General features: G+C 37.9%; 1 protein-coding gene across 1 annotated transcript in view; it reads left to right on the top strand.

Moving 5' to 3' along the window:
* SEMA3C (semaphorin 3C) overlaps positions 1–23,534 on the top strand; it is a 111,223-nt gene that overhangs the window by 49,535 nt on the left and 38,154 nt on the right. Inside the window, exons 2-5 of the mRNA XM_062490836.1 lie at positions 12,487–12,647; positions 15,010–15,072; positions 16,385–16,504; positions 20,181–20,271. Of these exons, the coding sequence (XP_062346820.1) occupies positions 12,487–12,647; positions 15,010–15,072; positions 16,385–16,504; positions 20,181–20,271 (435 nt within the window). The remainder of the gene's footprint in view (positions 1–12,486; positions 12,648–15,009; positions 15,073–16,384; positions 16,505–20,180; positions 20,272–23,534) is intronic.

The following is a 23,534-nucleotide window of genomic DNA, read 5'->3' as shown; positions in this document are numbered from 1 at the left end:
CTATAAGTTATTAGAATACATGTTAGTTTTTATAACTGATAAACAGTTTGTAAAAATATGAAGATAAAAATATACTGTGAAATGCTATGAAGGTGAAGCTGTTTAAGGGAACTAGTCAAAATATGTCTTATATAATAGTGAAAGCCCTATTTAATAAACACCAGCTAAAAGATATAAACCTGTTGAAAATGTTTTTCATTCAGTGTGAGTTCAAAAGGTCACTGTTTGGCATTCCTCCTCACGGCCAAATTTACTGAAGCTAACATGCCTTTAGTAAACAAATTCTGATTAAAAGCTATTCAGAACTGTCTCTATTTGCTTTGTCACGATCACATTGTAGATATTTTCTTTCTACAGCAGTCACATTCATGGCATCTATTTAATGGAGCTAAACTGGATTGTGCATTAATCAGCATTGCTTTATACAAAAGAGAAACATTAAAGCATGTGTACCTGTAAAATAGAGTGTGATTTAAATGTATTATGCAGTAAGCCTAAATGGTACGCAGGCACTTGAATTAGAATACTACCTTGAACATAAAAATGTCTTTAATTTGTTGGGGTTTTTTTTAACAAACATACATTAACTGAACTTGATAGTAATTCTGAAAGACAGGTAAATGTTGTTATAAACATATAGCAGATGGTTAAACTGACGTAAATGGAGGGTGGGAGGTTTGTTCAAGGTCAGAGAGCAAGTGCCCAGGAGTTCTGACATATAGTCAGTTCCCTGTTCTGATCATGAAACAAATCTCCTTTGTTCTACATATTTGCACTTTACACTTTAAATGAATAGCCATATTATCTTGTACATCCAAAGTATAAGTACATACAGAAGAGACACAATCTATGATTTTTGCCTCTGAATTAATGCAATTTTTGTTTAAGGATCAAGGGCACAGAGTTAGATACTGAGGATACTTGCATCACCCTCTGCTACAGTTAGTAGCTTGCTCCAAGCAGAGATAAGTGGATGGCTGTGGTTGATTTCTGTCCTGTTGCCACTTCCCGTCTCATACCTGCAGTATGCCAATTTTAATCTGTCAGGAATCTAAATACCCTTCAGGTTTGGTTTGCTGATTGGGTCCTTCCTTCCCTGAATCTCTAATTTCTGTACTGAACCTGTAGGAGGCTGACATAGTATTTTATTGAGCATGTTACTCATCTTGACTCTTCTGTCTTTTCACCTGGAAGCAGAGATTTGTCTTCCTTTTTCTCTTTGCTGTTGTTCAGCATATCTAAATACACCAATTGCTCAGTTCTGTTAGAGCCTTCCATTATCTGAAAGAGATAGCATTGCTATCATGAGATATTTCATAACTGAAAGTTGAATATAAACAAGTAGGTTTTATCTTTTTTTTTTCTATCTGTGTAAATGCAAACTAGAGAATTCTTATACTTCCCCCTTCCCCCCCCCCCCCCCCCCCCACTTTTGGCGAAGTTCTAAATGGTCATCTTGATGAATAAATATGGTAAGTCTAGTTTAAACATGGAGTGAGTGACTGCAGAAGGTTTATTTATTTTAATGGCTATCCGTTTAGATTAAATATAAACAGAAAAGCATAAAAGTTATCTCTTAAATCCAAACCAGAGTTTTGGCTGAGCTTATTAAGTCTGAAGCGTCTGGACTTCAAACAAACAAACAAACAAAGAACTATCTCTTTTGCATGTGAAATACATTTGAAATAACTTCCTCCAGCTATTTCATTTTAATTTCAAAGGCTTTTTTGTACATTACTAAGTACAATTCAAGAAACGGCCTGGTCAAATAAGTACCAAACTGTTGCCTTCACTTTACATATGTAAGTCAGAGAGTTTATGTGACATGTCTAAAGTCAAAAAGCAAAATAGCACAGAATAGGATTTAGAGCTGAGAGGACTCTAATCCACCAGGCTGCACTCAGCCCACTGAACATGACTTTTATTGTGCACCAAATACCAGCTGGTGATCACTTGAAGATTGATGGTAGCATGCAGCTCTGGAATGTGCTCCTAAATTCACTCTTTGTGTCAGTCTTCATGGTGCGAAAAAGAGTGAAAAACGTTTGTGTTCTATGTGTTTAAACAGCAAGTGTGCTGCCCACTGAGCACGACTGCCCCGCAGGCTTGGAGCACTCCTGCTCCCAGGAGCCAGCACAAGGGACAGCCACATCCTCTAAATGACACCGAGCTGTGACTGAGCCAAATCCATACAAAAAAATTAAGCTTAAATAAAATAATTTTCACTGCACACATGCTTGGAAATGTTTTATTTTTGAAGCTGACATTTGAATAAAACTCACCCTATGTCTTAATTAATTTAATATCGAAAGTACTCGTAACAGTCCCTGATGTTCAGCAACACAAACAGAAAACACTGATGATGAAATTAGTAATTTCCAGTTGTGTCCAACGACTGAAGTCCTCTAGGGGATGTGGCCAGACCCCATATTCAATGAAGCAGGTTGTGTCATAACAGTAATTTGAAAAAAAGGAAAACCTGAAAAACCTTAATGTGCAATCTGATGAAACCACATGGCTGTTCCTCCAATGGGATTGAATGCATTTAATATACCAGAAAAATCTATGTCAAAAGAAAAAAAGAATCAACTGCCCAGACATTTAAAGCAAGGCTTGACCTTTGCTTTTCTTCCAAGCCAAACTTTCCTTGGCTTCAGAAAGCTTCCCAAACACCCACGTCCAGAATGCAACTTGCTTCCTGTCCATGGAAAAGGTTGGGTGGCCTTGCAGCTGCAATATAAAATTTAATCCAAGAGCTCAAATTAGGCTACAAGGGGTAGTACAGTGGGTACTCTACTAAAGCATACAGAACAACACATAAACATTGGGAAAGGAATTCAGAATACTGTGGAAAAGTATTCTATTATTCTAAATTTCTGTAAATAGAAATATGGAAGATTTGGGTAAACGCAGTTGTGACCATGGAATCTAGCATGGCTGTTGCTTTTGATGGAATTTGTTATCTCCAGTATAATGACCCTTCTGGCATCATGTCTAACTAGGGGTTCATGGAAGGTTCACTGAGCAGGGGATGCCATTTGTTGACCTCCAGCTGCTTTGTTTTCTCACATAGTCGAGTGAGAATAAGTGTTTCTTTTATCCTTCCCAAATGTAAAGCACAGCTTGGTAACTGTCTTGACCTGGTATATAGAGATGATTATCTAATATATAGACAAGAGTATGTAGACACCAGGTGTATGCATCCCACTGACATACTGATACTGCAGAAACAAGAAAACACCAAAAAAAGGGAAGCAGTGCCTTACCTATTTGTGTGTGATACCATGCTACATACTTGTTTGCTTGGTTTTGCTATGTTCAACTTGGCCATTTTTTATGAGTATCCTACTAAATTCAATTATTTTTTTTTTTGGTATAAAAATACTACCCTTTAGTTCAGCAGTCAACTGAAACAAACTTATTACTGTAATTCTTTTGAATGAGAAATACTGCCTTCCAAAGTTTCTACAGCTCATAACTGGGTAAATTTTACATTATTTTAATGAAGAATGAATGAAAGCTAAGCACTGGGATTTAGCTTGATCTCTATGCCTGATGTTTGCCTGATACCTAATCCTAATTTGATTAAATTGATAATAACAATAATGAAACTGTAACCAAGCTTGCATATACTAAATTGCCCTATTTTGTACAGAGTGGTGGTGAGAAGTGACTGGTGAAGATAGGAACAATGTATTTTAAGGAGATCTGTGGATAAAGTAGTGTGGCTAAAGTTGCAGTACGGTTGGTAACAACAATAAAGGCAAGGATTATTGCAGCAAGAGCAATAATGCCAATTGTAGATACGCAGAGATTGGCTTAATCTCTGGGGAGGTTACTCTTTGAGGGAGAGAAAAGAATATTATGGAAAGGATGCCTCTGCTTTGCCACAGTGAGCTGGGTTCTTACTTTATTACAGAAACCATAATGAAATTTTTCATTGGATGGGCTGCGTTTTCTCAGTGAGTTTTTATTAGCTCTGATAACAAATAATTCGGCAGCTTAAATGAAGATATGTTCAGAGAGAAAAGGACTGCATGTGAGCTGATGTTAAGAGCTTTTTCAGTCTGAAAAGAAGTTAGAAGAAGTTCGAAGCGTTGATTATTCTGTTTGATAGATCTTCACTAAATTCAGTGTCAGAGTTGTGGTATATCAGCGAAGATGTATTAACATCTCAAAACTGCATTCTGCTACTCCCCAGTAGCTGGCAGTTCTGCAAAAGCCAAATTATATCTTCACTGTCTCCAGACTGCCTTGATATATCTGCTCTTTTAGTACTCACTTAGACTGAACTGAAAGATAAATTTGCAAAGAAAGACAATTCTAGCAGTAAAACAACCTACCTTTCCACCCAGCCTTACACTCTTCCTGTTCGTCTTTCTCTCTTCCTAATATTCAGAGATGCCACAGCTGACATCATCATGATGTGACATCATGATCCCTGTTTGTGGGGAGTAAGTAGTCAGGTGCTTAAGCCTAAGCCTTAAGTTTTCCTTCTATCACAAAAGAAATATCCTGAATGAGATGCAAAACTGAAGAGAAGTCCACTCAGACCTTGTTCTCCCAGTGGCCAACCCATTAGTGGCAAATGGGATGAAAGATGTATGATTTGGAAAAACAGCTCCCATAATTCATGTTGTTGCCCAGTTCTAACTTGGAGACTATGACATGCTTCAGCCTTAATTAATTTTTTGGGCAGACAATTACAATAATTCACTTCTTTCCATTTCTCATATCTCTGTAAATTTGTATCAAAGTTTCAGTGTCTGCGCACAGTCAGGGGTTTAGCTGTCCTGTTAGTCTGATTGCTACTTGGAACATTTCTCTGTGTGCCTCAGCATCACAGGAAGATATGCAGCCGTTCTTCCAGTGTTGTGATTGGTGGCCCACTAGAAAAAAAGAGAAGAGAGGAAGCACAAGGGGTTACAACGAAGAGATATACTTCTCCCTGAAGAAGTAAAACTATGTGGAATCTGTCTGACTTCTCCAGGGGTGCAGCTTTTTTTTTTTTTTTTTTTACTCTGTCTCAAAAATAATGTCATACTTGGCAACCGAAAGTTTCTCACTCCCGCTTCTGGGAAATAAAAACATCCTATTTTGCCAATGGCAGAGCCACCATGTGCACCCAGGCTGAGCTTCTGCAGCCTTCGGGCCGTGTGACAAGGACCCTCTCTCTCCATGGGTTGTGGAAAGCAGCCAAAGGGTAAACTCTGTGCAACTGTGCAGACTTTGAAGTATGCGGCCCTTGGAGAGCAGCACTCATGCTGCAGAGCCCTTGTGCACAAGCTTGTTACACACAAGGCTTGGAGGAGACCGGCTCCCATCTGACATGGGTAACTCAGCTGCAGTAATCTTAAACCAAGTTGGCCTGTCTTTATGGCTCTTCATGCTTGCCAAAGTTGTCCCTCTTGTTTTGGGACCAAAAATGAGAACAAGGCCTGGACAGGATAATAATGAGCAGAAAAGAACAAGGTAATGTTTGAAAAATAGGATATCTTCTGGAAAATTCTCTAGAATGGCAGTATTTGCAGCATCTTCTGAAATAAAACATGTAAATTGCATTTATACAAAATTATAACTGCACACTACTTGCTAACAAAAAGGAAGGCTACTTTTCAATGTTTTTATTGTAAATGCCTATACACATTCAGAGGAGCTATTCAAAGTTTACAGTGAGGTAAATGGAGGAATAACCTGAAGATTGTGCCCGTAAGTGTCTACAGCCTAGTGAGCCTAGATGGCTGGAGGGTGTGGGTGGTCTTGCATAATGCTCAGTGAAGGAATCTCAGTACTGGAATATTTGGCAAGACTTAGGATAGCTGTGTAACTGAAGTTTGAAAAACATTGACACATTTTTCCTCTTTGTTTTGGAGTGGGTTTTCTTTTGTGGAATGTGGTATGATTTCACATGACAACGTCTGTGAAAAAATGAAAAATAAATCCTATCTCTTCTTTACAATTAAAGCTTCAATAAAGAGGCATGGAACGTCGTGGGGTGTCTTGTGTTGATAAGTGTGCCACAAAGCCATGTTAATACATCTTGCCACACACAAGTCAGTGGCTTTCTCTTCTCGTGTGTTTGCTTTTGCTTAGAAAGCACATTCCTTCTGCACAAAACTGGCCGCTGCCCACACCTCAGAGGATCTGCCCCTCCTTTTTTCTTCAAAGTACTAAATAGAAGATGAAAAATTCTGTTACAGATTTCAGTAATTTTAGTAAAACAGCATTCTATCATGAATTATTTCCCTTCTGGTGCAACTTTGTAAGAGGTACAGTGTTAAAAGCCAGTTAATACTCAATCATGTTTTTTTGAAGTCTGTGAATTACTAGGATTTTAGGAGTTTTGTGTATCTTGCAAATTGTACCAAAAAAAAAAAAAAAAGAAAAAAAAAAGGACCATCTACTGACATATGTGAATTCTCTGCTTAAGGTCAACTGTTAACTGGTATGTCTTTTCCCATCAACACATGGTCCCCTTCACAAAGAGCTATTGAGTGTTTTAGTGCTCCTAATGTGTATGTTGAGCTGCTCAAGGTGACAAATTGTTCTTCAGACATGCTAGAGCCACCTCTGGGCCTGATTCTCCAAAGACTTCACCTTGTTGCTCTGATTTCCCTTTATAAAAGACTGCACTGTCTCAATCCAGTAATGTTTAAATTCCAATCTCAACTCATGTAGCAAATACACCCACAAGTATTCAAGGTGTATATTTAAACCAGATCATATTTAGATATCATTGATATTTCCTTGTTGTTTACTCTCATTCCAAATGCAGCAATTAAGTTTCTTTCTAGCTGATTATACATTTTAGCTCTAGGCAAAAAGAGGGCTCTGTTTCAGCTTGTACTATCTGAACTCCCTTTTCTTTCATTCAAATAATTTTGTTAATTAGTTAGTCTGTGATTTTATGATCACTTGTAAATCTATTTTCTCCCCTTTCATTTGCACCTTTTTTTTTAATAAAAATGAAATTAAACCCTATTCATATGGATTCAGAAGGAAGCAAGCATGCACATCTGTGATTTCTAGTTCTTATGAAGCTATTACCTTCTATATAGAAAGCCAGATGTCATTGTAACAGCATTAAAGAGAAGAGTAAAAACTCTCATGCATGAAGAAGAGATAAAGAGATAAAGAAAAGGTCAAAGGTCCACCTGAGCATTTTTGGGCCCTGTGTGGTTAAGGCACACAAGGGATTGACCAGTAGCACATCTGGCTACTTATGTCTCTTTGGTGAGATGTCTGTGTCCCCATTCACAATGGGATTCACTTGAGCGTGGCTGAGGGATGGGTTTTAGTTTGAGCACTGCATGAGCAGAGGCAAAATGCTTCAGCAGCTCCCTTAACCCCTAAGCAGAAGGAATCAATATATAGATCTTTAAAGAAAAGGAATATTGACAATGCAAAGATGACTCATTCTGAAGTTCTGAAAATAAATATTCTGGCTTTTCTTATTCTCTTTCCATACATAAAATTGAAAAAGTAGTCAATGATGTTCTCAGACTTACAGTGTCATAGCAGACTATTTCCGCAAGTACTGTGTAAACTATAAAAATGATGGATTTATTTCTTCCATGTCTTTACACTAAAAAAAGGTAAAAATAAAGCCAAAAAACCCAATAATTACAATTGGTAGATTCTTATGAAATCTGATACCATTTGACTAAATCTTTTCCAGTCACTTCTGCTAAAATGTTATGAAACAGAGAGATTTTTAAATACAAAGTAGAAAGGAAAATATTTAAACTAAAATAAAACAGACCTTTTCTTCTGGCTGAAGCTTTTTGGTTTGGGTTTCTTTTTTTAATTATTTTTGGTAACTTTGCAAATACCTCAAATTTCACTGACATTCTTAAAATACATAACTATTCCATTCAGTGGTGGCAACATTATGCATAGGGTCTATATGTCCAAATTAGTTTTTCACCTGTTTAAATATGACCCGTGGGCAAAAGGGGACCATTTCCATTTATTGTACTTATAAGCAAAAATATTGTTGTACTTTAATATTTATTTCTAGGGAAGAAAAGAAAAAAAGAAAAAGGAAAATTGGTTTCATTCCAGTTCCTAGAAGGTGAGATTGTACATTGCAGTCTCACATTTGGCATGGGGTGGCATATTTGTTGGCACAAACTCAAGGCTTAATGAGGCTTGAGAGAGTTTTACAACCTCCATAACCAGAGGCTAACATTGAGCTTGCTGCTGGATGTACACAAGGTGTGTGATTTGTGCACCCCACACCCCATGAGAGCACAAAATAAAACAGCATTGTATTTCTGACTTCCACATCACTAAGGCTACATAAAATCCGTGCCGGTTTGAGCAGCAGAGGTGCCCTGGGGATATGGAGCCCATCTTCCTGGAAAGCTGTGTTCGTGCCCTTCACTGTGGTGCTGTGTGTGAATGGATTGCTGTGCTTTAATCCCTGCTTGTTTCTGAGGCACAGTCACCAAATCTTTGCTTTTGCTCTGGACTTCCCCAGAAACAGCCTTCTGGGGCTGTATCCTTATGCCAGCAGGAAAAAGGAAAGCAGATTATTTCCTGCACTCTTCCACAGCGGATCCTCAATTAAAAGCTTGACAGACCATGCTGGGCTTGCTCAAAGAAGCCCTGCTAGGCTGGAATATCCAGGGATGGCAGAGTGCAGGCATGACTGTGTGCGGTCTCACATTTATCCACAGTTTAGCCACAGTTTATCAGTGGATGAATTCAGTGCTTTGAACTTGGGCTAGGGATGCTTGCATACCGTGGCTGTATCTTACCAAACCCCGCAACGTAAATATAATTCTTGATTATGTTGAAATAATTCTTGATTAAGTTGATGGTTTAGTAATGAGTGGTTATACGAGTCTGAAAAAAGGAAATTATATTTTGGGAAGGTCCTACTAAAAACTGCATACATTTCAGTAACAAATGCATCAAACCATCCTTGTAAGATTCAGCCAAGGAAGTCACTTAAGTTCTTGCCTCTACATATTAGAGATTATTATATTCCTTAGTCTTGGAGAGTCAGGCTGTTTTCAACATTGTGTTACCAGTGAATTTGAATTAAGGAGTGATGAAAGTTTGAGGATGAGTGATTAAATAAGAAATTCAGAGGACTACCTGATGAATCTAGTTAATTTATACTTATGCAGTCTGGAGAATTTGTTTATAATAAGCTGTGTGTGGTAACTACACCTCCCTGGATACTCTGTCTCTAATAGCTGAAATTGTTTTGTTCTGGCCAGTGAATTTAGGTTTGTTACAAAGGTTTTTGTGATGTCAGTAATAGATATTACACACATATTTTGTTATTGCTTCTGTGAGAACATGATTTTTTTAAAATAATACCATCTTTGTGGTGGGTTAAAAGGATACTTAAGGAGTAGGACTTAAACTGTCTAATTGTCAGTAAGCTGTGCTCTGTGTACAGAGAGAACTTCGAGTCATTGGGATCTCCACGACCTGCGGTTCAATAATAAGCATAATTCTGGAAGGAGAATTCAGTGAGGCTTTTGTTTCTTCATTAAAGCAACCTGTCCTTTAAGATCAGATTTCTTACAGTAGGGATCAAGTTGGGATTGGTATCATCCCTGAGGAGAGGCAAAATTCACCAATTGATAAAGAAAAACTATGAGCAAAGATTGTTTCTGTATCATTGAGGATGAAAGTTACTTGTATATTGTTTTATTGTCAGTTAAAATTTTTAGTATTTAGAGAGCTGTCTGTAGCATCATTCTGTATATAGGTTTTACTGCTTCCAATGTTTGGTTAAATTCTTAAAGCATGGAATAGAATTGCTCTGAATGTCAGTAAATGTCTAGTTCATTTTTTGACAAAAACTTTTGTTTGAGAGAGATGAAAAGGAATGATGAAAAGACCATACAGAATCTTTGCAGCCACTGCCTTCTCCAAACAACAACAACAAGAAGTGAATCTTTTTTAAAAAAATCAAATTTTCTTGGGTGATTGTGTGTTAAATTTTGTTGAATGAAAATAAAATTTGATTAGTTATCAATTCCCTCCCTACTTGCTTGAGTAGCCCAGAGAGTGTAATAAGCTGTAAGCTTCTGCATTAAAAGAAATAAAACTAATAAATCAGTGTGAGAGTATTTGTTTCACAGCTTTCCTTCCTCTTATGAATGGTGTTGAGTTTCCCTAGTCTGGTAACCTGACATAAGGTGTCCTTCTCATCAGCAACTTGATGGAGGCAGATTACCCTTAAGGAGCCTTGGAAAGAATAACACCATTTCAGAGATTAAAATTCCAAGAAAATAATGGATTTTGATAAATGGAAGTTGTGGAAATCTGTTGCTGTTTTTGTCTCTTGTTTAAAACCAATCATCATGATCACGATTATCTTTTACATCAGCCATGGTGTTTTCATTGTCAACCCCTGTCAGTCAGTGAGGCAATAAGGGGGGACAGTAAGGGATTGCATTATGTTGTGCAATCACTGTGCTCACATTTACCTTCTGCTGTGTGGGAAACCCTCCCAGTTTATCTCTGCTTTCCTGGTATATCAGTTGTACAGTTAGGAGAAGGTTCACTTTCACCCTAGGCAGATGTTACGGTAAAGTTAATAATGCCCTAGGAAAAGGGATGAGCACGAGTGTCCAGGACTAGTTATGAGAATTTCAGAGGGCCAAAGGCACTGGGTGTTAATGGCACTGTGCTAGGGAGTCTCCCAAGTGCCTGGGACAATCCTAGCTAAAAGCTTGCAGGATTTTTTAAAGTGAAGAAGAGCCGTGGATTTTTGAGGCACTGAAGAAAGACTTCTGAAAGTACTGTGAACAATTTTCATGTATACTTGACAAGTTCTTTTTCAGTTTTTAAGCACAGATTGTAAATCTTGATTGAATGTTTATCTGTTGTCAAGGGACATGATAAATAATATTTGTTTTTTGGTTATTTTTTTTTTATATTACCATAAGTAAATGCACTCAGCTCCTGAAAACTGTCTCAAATCTAAATTAATCAAAATACACCTATCTTTCAGTAACTGGGGATACTTTTCATCTTGCCATGAAACTGTTTAACAATTATAAAAATTAAATTTGGAATAAATTATTTGGAATTGCGTATCATATTTATCAATGCAAATTATATCCTGATAAGTGTTCTTTCAATCATTAGTTCTCTACTAGACAGGTAGGAATCCCAGGGCTTCTGCTTGTGCCTGCTATTAAAAATGGCTCTCCAAGTAATGGGAAAAAAAACCCAAAAAAGTTTGTTTTCAGCTAAGTATATGTTTAGCAGAAGGTGCATACTTTAGGCACGCTTCTTCTGGGGCAATTTTATTTTTTTTAATAGAGCACATATACAAAAATATTGCTGGTTTAAGAATTTTGTTTTATAAAATATCAGTAGCTTTAGACAACTAATTTTGTATAAGACATTTATTGTTTCCCATAAAGAATGAGCAAAAAACTTTGCTTTTAAAAACCTTTAGCAAAAGTGACAGGCCATATTGTCCCAGACAAAGTTTGCGACTGAGAACTGTGGTCTCATATCTTAAATTTATGAATAAACATTATAACACAGCTTCATTTTCATAAGTATTGTGTATTTGCCACCCTTTTAGAGTCACAGGGAACACAATTCAATCCTAATATTCATGAAGAAAGAAAGCAAGCATAATTATACATTAAATATTTTAACAAAGACAAATTGATTATTAAGATTTTATTTTTCCACTCTCAGCTCTTGAGAAATCTCCCTTCTGTTATTACTGAAAAGTAAAACACTCTGAATGGGGGCCAAAATATATTGGCCAAGCAAAGATGGGAAGCCTGAGCTTTCTTGAGGGCAGCAAGTGATACTTATATTGCAGTTGCTTATGCTATTCCTGTAACAAACCTTATCCTGCACTGCTGAGATCAAAGGATGTTTTCACTTTGTTAAGAAAGTTTTAGGTAGAAAAATAGAGGTCCTTCTACAGTCCTGTTAGTTTGGTCCAAACTCGTAAACAACCAACCAAATGAGCAGACACATTTAGGCTGGACTGAATAATTTTGTTTTTCTTTTAAGTAAGCCATGCATGGTGATGAAGAACAAGGTAAAATTTGAGCTTCACTGTTCTTAGTGAAGCCCCCTGTTAGGAAAAGGAAGTAAAACATTCTTATGTAGCTCTCATTGATCTTGTGGGTTTTCTGCAGTTATAAACTTCAGAATGTATTGAACACATTGATGAATTTAATAAATTATCTTCCTTAAAAGCCAAAGCTGTAAATAATAATATCCATTACAATAGGAATTAATTAGATGAATGAATAACAGCACTGCCTGATTTTTATGAGTTATGTCTATCTACTTAATGTACAAAATAATTGTATTCAAACTGAGAAGAGAGTTTGTTTTACTTATTGAGCGTCCAGTGAGGCTTTTTCTTCCCTCTCCGACCACATTGATGTCCAAAGATGTCTTTACTTAGAAAGAAATGCAGTTGAGAAGCAAGAAATGTGAGTGAACTGCTTTACTATGCTACTGTCTTTAATATTTCAGAGCTGCAAGGAACTAAGACCTCTGAGTATCACAGGATATCCCACAGCCCCCTGGATTACAGGATATTATTGATGGATGAAGATCAGGATCGGATCTATGTGGGGAGTAAAGATCATATTCTGTCTCTGAACATTAACAATATAAGCCAAGACCCCCTCAGTGTAAGTTCAAGTTTTATTTTGAGAATCTAAGCTTGCTTTACTCCATGCCTTTCAAGACAAAAAAATAGTATTTATTTATTTTGCATAGAAGTCCACGCCCACTCCTTATTGAATTTTCAGTCCTTGTTTTATGTGTCATGCAGATGAAGCTATACACTGTTCCTCAAGCACTGTTTAAAATGGACCTATTTACTAATTTTGAAGCAATATTCTGCTTGGCCTGACCTCACAAGGAATATCTGTGTGGTTTGATGCTTTCCACCTCTCTCCAAGATAAGACAGCTCCGAGATGCACTTATAGAAGAATCCCCAAGGAAGAATAAGATACACACTATCATTCTCAGGCCATATGGGGGAAAAAAAAAAAACAACAAGGACAGAGTTCTCCTTGACTTTATACTACATATTTTATGTTTTGTGCTCTGCACCCTAATCACCAAACTATTCCAATCTCTTGTTATGTCTTACCAGCCTTTGCCCTTATTTGGGGTTTTCGGGCACTGTGACCCACATCTACCCCTTGACATCACCTCTTTTCTGGCTTCTCTCACTTACTGAGATGGTGTTTTCCAAGGACTTTGTGTTCTCTCACCAAACAGTAGTAGGCAACCTCTGTGTGAAAATATCATTATCAAATGCTCAGAGATTCCTCTCTTGTCTCCAAAGCCAGTTGAAATTCAGTCTCTCTGCTTGTGAAACAGGTGACCTGCAGAAGTCCTTGTGTGCCCAGAAGCTTGGCTGTTAAGCCATTACCTGTCTGCAGACTTTGTCTTGCCTGTTTTTAGACTATCATAGCTACTACCCTGCCTGAAAATGTACCATAAAGTGTACCAAATCCATCAGTCCTGCAATCTGTGGGCTTTATTACTGTACCTCAGCAGGACTGAGGGGCAGTGATATGATACCCAGCTTGCAGCAGGGAAGATAAATGCTTTCCTTAAGAGAAAAGGCTTTTAATGTGTCAGGGGAGAGAGAGGGGCCCTGCCAGAAAGTGATTGAGCACAGTTAAATTAGGCTTTGCTCTGAATCACCCTCTGGACATGCCTGTCCACCTGAATTGATTGTTCAGGGAGCCCGGGGAGGCTCATTCTAACTTACACATTTAAATTCAGTGCCTCTCCTTCAATGGTGTGAGTGCATCCTTCCCTCCTCCTAACAGTACCCAAATCTCTCTCTGAAATGGGGCTACCTTCTAGGATCTGAAATAACTTCTGTGACCTTTTTGGTAATTTCCATCTCTCAGTGACCCAGCAGTCCTGGTCTGGCAGGAGCTGTGCCTCAGCATGGCATGCTCCCTCCTGTCCTTGGCAGCTTGGGTTTAATCCTGTGCTCAGTTTGGTTAGATAGGAGGGCCTCTATTACATGAAATATTTTCTGCAGTATAAAGCTGTGAGGCATTTCAACAGCTCGTGTAGGCCTGGAGAAACAAGAGTGAAAAAAAAAAAAATCAACAGGAAAAACGCACAAAACTTTCTGGCAGTGAATGTGATCACCCAATATTAGGCTCAGAATGAATCTCTGCAATTCCATACAGTCTTTCCATTTGTTTATATAGCAACAGATTAACTTTGCTGATCTTCTCTATCTGTAGAAATCCTATGTACATATGCATTCAAATCTACAATTCTACATATATATATAGGTGTGCGTGTGTGTGTGTACATATATACACAGAGATCTTCTAATGATATTGTTTATGTTATCTTGAGGCTAAATGTTATCAGGGTCTATCACTTACTAGATTTCTAGGGATAAATTTGTAATTGATGTCTTTCCTATTTCAAAATAAAAATAAATAATGGAAGACGCTCAAAATATTTACAGATCAAAATATACAGATAAACATTCAGACATTGAGGTAGTTGTTGAAAAACTGTCCAAAAGAAATTAATGTGAAATCTTGAGATTTCAAGTAGGTTTTATCATAATCTACTCAAACCTTCGATGATAAAATTGAAAAAAAATGTTACAAGAACTCTTCTTTCAATCTTTATGTCTTCTGGTTTCTTGTGTGAATAATTTCTACAAGTTCAGTAAAAGTAAAAAAGTAAAGATGGGTAGTAATTTAGGCAATAGAGGTGAAAAATCTCTCTTATTTAGAAGAAACAAATTCAATAAATTTATTAATTTTCCTTAAAAATATGCAATAAACTTAATATGTATCAGCCAAAAACTTAGACCTTATTTTGTTTAGTGCATGCTAAGACAGTATTGTTTATCAACAAAAATCCTTTTATTTACTTAAAATCAAAGTGTAAGTTATATCTAAATATTAATCTATTAGTGTAAATTAGGCAGTGAAATTTATTTTTTTTAATTATGTAATAAATATACTATATGAACAATACTTCTTTCCTTACAGATTTTCTGGCCAGCATCAGCAAACAAGGTTGAAGAGTGCAAAATGGCTGGCAAGGATCCTACAGTAAGTTATAATCCACACGCACACACACACACACAAATTAGGTACTTGGCAGTAAAGTAAGAGCACCTTGAGTGCAGCCAAGGCAAAATGAAGGAAGTGTTTGTTTTACTTTTGAAATGCTTTGCAAGCCAATCTATAAAGTGAAATTCTGGAAAATCAGGTGATGTAAACAGAATGCACCTTCAGGCTCTGACAGATGGGAGAAGATACACAGTGTCCATTTCCTCACCTTTTTTTGGTTGTTACTAGTCAAACTGGGTAATAGTACTTTTGCAGATATGTCCTGGGGTGATGCTGAACAGCCTGTTGAGCTGGTCTCTGGAGAGTAGGGAAGTTCTCTGGATGGCTGCTTCCCCCAGGAGCACACTGTGAAGGTGGGTGGTGCCCACTGTCTGCATTCTGAAGACCCCAGGTGTGCACCAGTCTTCAGATGACTCCTGCTGAACCAAAAATGTGAATGTCTTTAAGAGTAAATAAACCAATGCAGTCTGCTAAACAAGGGTTAACTACTGATTTTCATGAAGATGACTGATGGCACAGTTTCCAACCCTGTGCTCTTAAAACATATACAGTTCTCACTGTGTTGGGTGAGGTTTGGGTGATTGAATATGAAAGCGGTTCTGGGATCTGGGCAAGAAAATATATTCATAAGAAAATCTATTTTCAGCCTAAAGTGCATTAACACTTGATCATAGTAAAAAACGAAAGAGTTAGAGAAGAAGGGTAAGAAAAAAACTGTAAATCCAATACTGTGAATTGTGTGGCCCTTAATATTCTGTTTTAATTTTTATGCTGATTTGAAGATGCTACTGTAGGTCTTCAGTACAAAGCAACAATTGACTGCAAACCTCAATTTTTAAAGTGGAAATAAATTGTTTATACAAATACCAAAATCTGATATTTGGACTTGCTTTCTTTTTAATTATCTCCATTTATGTTGAACAAATCAGGGTGGAAAGAGTGTTTCAGAGGTGTCCTTAAGGAAATCTCGTAAGGTTATGCCTTGGTTTCCTGTAGAGGTCCTGCTTCTTCTCATACAAGAGAAATATGTGAATGAAAATTGGATTGCTGTGTGGAAGTGGGAAAGCTACGTGGACTCCTCTGTAGCTCATCTGTGGTGCTCAATAAGAGAGAGCCCAGTTCCCAAAGCAGGCAAAATGACATGAAACAGCTGTCCAAATCCAGAGACTAACAAACTCAGTAGCTGTTTTCACGATGCTGTTAAAATTATGCGTCGTGTCTATTCCCTAGAGTTCCCCACATCTCATAGCGTTTGCCCCTGTGGAGTGACTGTTGTCTGTGTTTCCTGCAGCACGGCTGTGGGAATTTCGTGCGCGTGGTGCAGTCGTACAACCGCACCCACCTGTACGTCTGCGGCAGCGGCGCCTTCAGCCCCGTCTGCGTCTACGTCAACAGGGGACGCAGGTCTGAGGTAACTCTCTTGTCATTCTGGCCACTCCTTTTGTGAGTGGGTTTTGTGAGCGGCTTTTGTGGTCCAACCTACTGGTGTGATGCGAAAGGTCAGAGTTGTGAAAATGCAAGAATTGGTGGTCTTGGTAGGTTCCTTCACCGATGTTAAATAACAAAGGTCCGTGATTTTCTGACCTGGTACCAGCTATAAGAAAAGCCATGATCAAAAGCCATCAATTATGATTGACGTTCAAAATTCCACAGTCATAGCAAATGCTGGGACACATTTGATAGTACTTTTTATTTGACGTTGTCTGATGAATTCATTCCTATCATTTGGGGGGAAAATGCCCAAGAAATACTGGAAAGGAAACAGCCAGTTAGATGACAAGTAAAATACAAAGTCCGCTTTTTATAACTTCCATGTGTTACTGGTTCTTTGGGAAAGCCCTTAATTTGGCTAACTGTTCAGGTTAGGTTTGCTGGAATTCAGCTTAACACCATCTAGATGCAATCCCAGTACAGGAATTTTATCTACTGCACAAGTTTTGCCCCACTAGATGGTGCCCAGGTGAAGTTGGTAAGTTTCTCTTCACTGTAAGATCTTACTTTTTCTAGATAGGTCTCCAGCTTTTCTATATTCAGTTTCACTGAGTGTATTTCCAGTATAAGTACCAGATGTTTCAGAAGTATATGGTCCAAGTTTCCTGATTTGAAAGTGAAATGTTTGTTTATGTGCAAATGTAATAGGTAATAAATTAAGCAACCAGGAGGAAAAGAAAGGTACTTAAGCAGGAGGCAGCACCTCAGTAACTTTTGGGTCAGATTCATGTCTGCAGGCACAGGGGTGTGCAGTATATTTTCCAGATCAGTGTGGAAGCAGATGTGTTGGGAAGGAAGATCAGAGTGTGCTACCTGGAGCTTTGCCATGTGAGGGCAGCTTTAAAAGCTGGGCTGGCTTCTCGGGAAGACACTGAGAAATTCATCACTGGTTTAATTGGGAGTGGGATGGGAATTCTGGCCAAGACCCAAGATTGCTGCAGAGGTTGCCAGGGAGGCAATTAGTCAATGCTTCTCCAGGTCAGTTTGCATGGAAAGATCTCAGTGACTACCTGGCTCCAGCTTCCTTTAACAGAGCGTGCACTTGGAATCACTGCCCTTTCAGTCCTGCTAAATTACCTCAGGGTAGAGATTGTAGGGCTGGATTTAAAAGCAGAAGCAAGCAGAACTAAGTAAATAAATCCATCCTTCTGGTTGAAAAATTCTGCAATAACTTATTTTGATGTATTTTGAAACAGGGGTCACCTTTCCCCAGCATTATTCTATTTCTTGAAAAATAATTTAAAACGTTAATGGTGATCTCATTTCTCCTTAATTAATGTAATACTCTTTATCATCTAAAGTAATGATATTGCAGCCCAGAGAAGTTTGAATCTCATTATTTTAGACTGTTTGTAAATGAGATTGGGACAGAGGGGAGGGCAGGAAATGACATCTCCAGATGATGCAAGATGTTACATTTCTTAAATGAAGAGTAAAGATACATGACTTGGAAAAGCAGAACCGGCTTCACTTAGCCTGTCTGTATAGCTGCATGCCTGTGATCAATTGATTAAATAAACTGCTGTTTCAGACGTCTGGAGTCTGTGAGACACTTGACTGTAGGCACTTCATGCTCAAAGCCATTACTGTACAGGCCAACAATAGCATAACAGTTTAAACCCAAGAATTTCCTTCTGAACTCATTGCATATATCTGTGCATGACTAATTGATAGAGCAGAATGAGGAACTATGTAGTGCTGATGGAACTAGTGAAAATTCATTTTTTCCTCTGCTTTTATCATTTGACCTTCAATTTGGCACAGTTTTCAATGCACAAAAGGTTGTTTCTGCACGTGCAAAATGAATATTTTACAAAGCACATCTGTTTTTTTCTAGAAGCTACAAAGCCTGACAGAGGCATATCCAATAATCTAAGAACTGAGCCTGTTTTGCTCTTCTGTCTCCAGGATTCCACATAAGCTCACAAAAATGGACGTTTCACTGATGAGGCAAAATGTTGCCCTTTTCCCTGAAACAGAGCTTATAAACCAATTAATTTTCTTCTTTGGCACACTTGATACTTTGGTCTTTCATAATTACTCCCTTAGTCACCCAAATACATTCTAATGTCAAAGTAAATGCAAACAGAAGGAAGTGTAATCCCTATGTGAAATAATTACAGACTAAATAGCAGTTTAATATATATGAAAATCAAGTATAATCCTGGAGCTAGTTTAGTAGAAGAGTAATGGGCATTTTGAATTGGTAAATAGATGTTTAATATAGTAGATATGGTTTAAAATCAAGCAGCATATAATCTAGAAGTGAAAAAAACAACAAAGAAACCACCCAAAATCACGTTAGAAACTTCGTACTTATGTTTTAACATTGTTTAGAGAGTTTATTACAGAAACAGTAGATAAAATCTCTGAGATTAAATTAGGCAAAACATAAGAGGGGGGAAAGAGAGGGGATAATGATACGAAGACTTCCTGCTGCAGCTGTGAGTTTGAGCTTGGTGTAATCTTCAATTTGCTGGTGCCAAATGGCTGCTTAGGGACTTGTGTGGTATCCCCACTCCCCTGTGATTTACATCAACTGTTAAAGGGAATATAAGGAGCTGCTGTCCTTTCTCAAATAACTAATTTTTGGCATCTACCTCACAGAAGCATTTCTTTGGATTTTTTGTCAGCTACGTTTTCTTTTGAAATGTTTAAGTTTGGTTACTTTTTGTTGGGTTTTTTTTCTTGCAATTGTGTCCTTTGGCTTTTTATTGGAGATTGGAAGTTTGTTGTAGGAGCCTAAGGAGTTATTTGGTCTACAGTGTGTGGGGCTTGGTGTGTGTTGGGTCAGTGTATCTGCCAGTACTGACTGCAGTTTTTAAGGAATGACCTTGGGCCTGAGTCATTTCTTGCTGAGCACACTGTGCTAGTATTGCTGGGAAACAAGAAGCGAAGAGTTGCACCAAAATGGGCAGGTTTTCTAAAGATATTTAGATTGTTTTTAGATTATTTTTAGCTGTAGTACAAATTGCTTCTACTTTGCAAAACGTATTTCCTGTTCGTAAAGTACATAATGTATAAACAAATCCCTGTATCATGATATCTTCAAAAAAAATCAGGAGAGATGGTATTGAAGAAAATAAATGTCATTTGGGGAATTTTTGGTGGTCTGACAGCTCAGTAAAGACCAAATGATTTATGCTATAATCTAATGACTGCTATCATAGGCGATTGTTATTTTATATGTATTATTGTTCTAATGACTTTATTATAATGCCCTAGACAGGTATAAGTACAGCAGTATATTGAGAAAATAAATTATAAATAACTTCAAAACCACAGAAGCAATCTCCACGGATATTATTGCAAAGATCAGTCAACCTATCCTTAACAGAGACGGAGGGAACATTTATTCTTTTTTATTCAGTGCATTGAATTTATAACAAGAGTCTTGATAATAACCATGTGTCAGTGTTATCTAACAAGGTGATGGAATTTTGAATAGAAGAGTTAAACTACCAATAGTACAGTAAAAGTGCCCAACAGAGCACTGTTAATAGAGCATTGCTAATGCTGCGAACAGCCAGGCATAAAAATCAGCTTATGTCTAATGGTTTCTGACATGAGAAGTGACATACATATCTACTTGGCAGGAACAAATCTTCAAGATCGACTCCAAGTGTGAATCAGGAAAGGGACGCTGTTCTTTCAACCCCAACGTGAATACGGTGTCTGTTATGATCAGTAAGTAAAGATACTCCAGGTTGCTGGTGTATAAACTCCTATGGTCATATGTAGGGTGGATTTATGGAACACCCCAAGGGAGCTGGACACAGAATTCAGCTTCCCAGGAGCAGTGCCTTTGGTCTAGCTGATGGGCACAAGAGCTGGGTCCATCCTTGGTTCAAGGCTTGTATGAACCTTAAGATGGGTGGACAAATGAAGTATAGGAATAAGTGATTGAAAGGGGGAGAGACAGACAGGAAACAAAAGGTTCTCCCTTTTCCAGATTACACATTTTTTCCCAGGAATAGTTTAAGCTTTGCATTACCCTGTCTCGCATTTTTATTTGAATGGTTTCTGACCTTGTTCATCCTAGACAGCACTTGTGTCTTACTTCATTATTTTTAAAATCTCAGAGTAGCCAGGGAAAGAAAGCCTGAAGACTTCAGATGCTCTGAATTCCATTTTTGTTATCATCGCTGATGTAGAGCCCACCAACTATTGTTAAAGCTCTTCATTCTTCAATTGGCTTTATACCCAACCAATTTGCAATTTTCTACCATCTGAAAGGCCAGAAAGTGAAACAATAAAGGATTTCTGCTGTGCTTGTGGCGCACCTACAAGAAAACTCAAAGGGGGTGTACACTTTGTGCAACCTGAGTCATCTGTAAAAGATACTTTTCTTTTTTTCAACCCGGAAGAGCTGGAAATATACACTCAGTGTAACCCGACCTTTCACATTTGCAGTATGTTCACACACTTCTGGTGCCAAAGCCCTGATTTTTCAACATGTGCCTGCTCCTTGCTGTATTTTTGACTAAGAAGGGAACAGCAGTTGCACAGATTTTTGAGACTTTCTTAGTAAATAAAACTTATTTCACACAGCTACTGTGTATTTCACCCAAGGTTTACAAGGGAACAATGAGCAGGATTTCTGCCATTTGGCTTCCTACAAAGTCAATTACATCAATTGCATATTATGTGAAATATTTTCTTTAAAGTCTTACAGATCTTAAGGGAAGCGTAATACAGTCTGTCCTACATGGCCTATTCAAAATATAAATTGCTTTTTTTTTTTCCTTTTGATTCCTCATTGCCTGTATATTTAATACAAAGGACAAGTATATCTATTCATAGATATATGAACTGAACTCCTTTAGAGAACAGGCAAATGCTACCTAGACATCTCTCTGAACCTTGTCTACAGTTACACCTTTATCTCAACAGTGATCTAGGGACAGTGTTTACAGATACTCACTGTGTAAAGAAAATGTTCAAAGTCAGTGATAAATGAGCCCACTGCTGTTCATTGCCATTCTGGTATTATTAGGTGAAGCAACTGTTTTCTTTCCTTGCTCCTTCTGGATTTTATATAACAATATTAAAGACCATTGTTTCTGAAATTCTGTTTGTGCAGTAAGCTGATTTTTTTCTACAGTAGATCTGTGGCAGCTTTGTTTATCTTAATAAACTTTTCATTATCATCCTTGGTCTCTGTTATGTGACAGATTGAATTTTATACTTTCTGTTGCAAAGTCCAGCCACTTCAAAAATGTTAAGCTCTAATGAATTTAGCCTCGGTATCCGTGCCAGAATTTTGAACATTTTCTAAGTCTCAGCTCATGTTGTAATGAGAGGACTGATTCAAGGAACTGACTCATCTTTGAGCTTTCTGCTGGAGGAATTCCCTCCTGTTGCTTCAGAAGATAGTAAATACCATCAGACCAACTAACTCTTCATCAATTAAAGAACCCTTTTTAAATATAGATGAAATTTCTTGACCATTTTGGGCATAACTGGCCTAGAATAGAGCAGGAAAGCTGATTCATCCTTTAGAGGAAAGTGGTACTATAGAAATAATTTTGAAATTTGTACAGTTTGCTATTGTACAGAGATGCATTTGCATCAAAGCAATGAAAAATGTACTTTTAAGCAGCTTGGCATTACTAGTGTGCAGGACGTATGTCTCTCTCCCCACCAAGACTGTGAAGTATTTATAAAAGCAGACATACCTCATCAGTTCAGTAATTCTCCCCAGTAACAAGAGTGAACTCATTGTTTTGTGCAGACCAAACACTGTGTGGAATTTAAGGACTTTACCAGAAGGAAGTGGAACTGATGGATCTCCTCTGATACATGATTAGCAAACAGACACTAGGAATGCTTAAGACATAAGTAATACCGTTGAAATGTAATAGGATTAAAATTACATAGTATAGAACTGTTGCTGAAGTGTCTGTGTATACACTGGACTGTACATAACATTTACTGAGAACCATAAACATGATCACTTTTAGCCAGCTTGTTTCAAAATAAGAATAAAGTTCTGATGGTTAAAGGCAAGGAGACAAATACACAGAATCATTTATAAATTTGTACAGATGTCACATCATTCTGTCAATATCTGCACCAGAGGTAAATGCTTCAGCAAAATGCAGCAAATGTATCTCTTAAACCCCTGTGTATGAATCTTGTCCTCTCAGGGACAGGTGAGAGCAGAAGAGTGCCCTGCCAGGATTCAGTTCAGGCTGCAATTAGCAGCAGAAAAGCAGTCTCCAGAGTTTTGATTCTCTCCTGAGCTTCTCAATAGCTCAATCCATGCTGATTATGAACACATACACACACACACACACACACACACACACACACAAAGAGCATGAAAATAGTCTCAAGTATTTCTGAGCCTGTGACTCTTGCCAGCCTGACCACACTCTCTGGGTAGTCCAGGAGTACAGACATAAACATCAGTCAAAGGACCCAGCTGTACTGGAATGTATTCAGCCACCATTCCCACTTTGAGAGTTACAGTTTACTTTAGCTACTGTTTTCTACTCTGGGGTTTCATTGTCATTAGTCAGTGGAAATTGCTTGATTATTCACAGAGTAGAAAATGACAGTATCTGTAATTATCACTGTAATTATATATACATATGTTTATGCACACACACAGACCCAAACAAACACAGATAGACATCCTGACTGATGGGCTGAGTTTTCAGCCCTGCACAGGGAGTGGAAGCTCCTAGTTCTGAGAATGTAGGAGTTGCATGTCCCATTCTGCTCAAGCATAATCACCCTATATGTAGTACCAAGTACACAAAAGGGGGCAACTGTTGCTCCATGTTACTCCAAGTAAAGTTCAATGGTATGCTTGTCTGGCCTCTGCAGAGCTGAAGTCAGCTTGAGGCTGCCTAGGGCAGCTGTAACAATGCTGCTGGTAAAAATTGGCACTGATCCACTGACTGCAATGGATGTTGTACCACTTTACAGCAGCAATAAATTAC

The sequence above is a fragment of the Cinclus cinclus genome, chromosome 4 (assembly GCF_963662255.1).
Source record: "Cinclus cinclus chromosome 4, bCinCin1.1, whole genome shotgun sequence".
NCBI classification, from domain to species: domain Eukaryota; kingdom Metazoa; phylum Chordata; class Aves; order Passeriformes; family Cinclidae; genus Cinclus; species Cinclus cinclus.
Note: the sequence above shows the minus strand (reverse complement) of the source record. Positions and strands in the feature narration are given on the sequence as shown.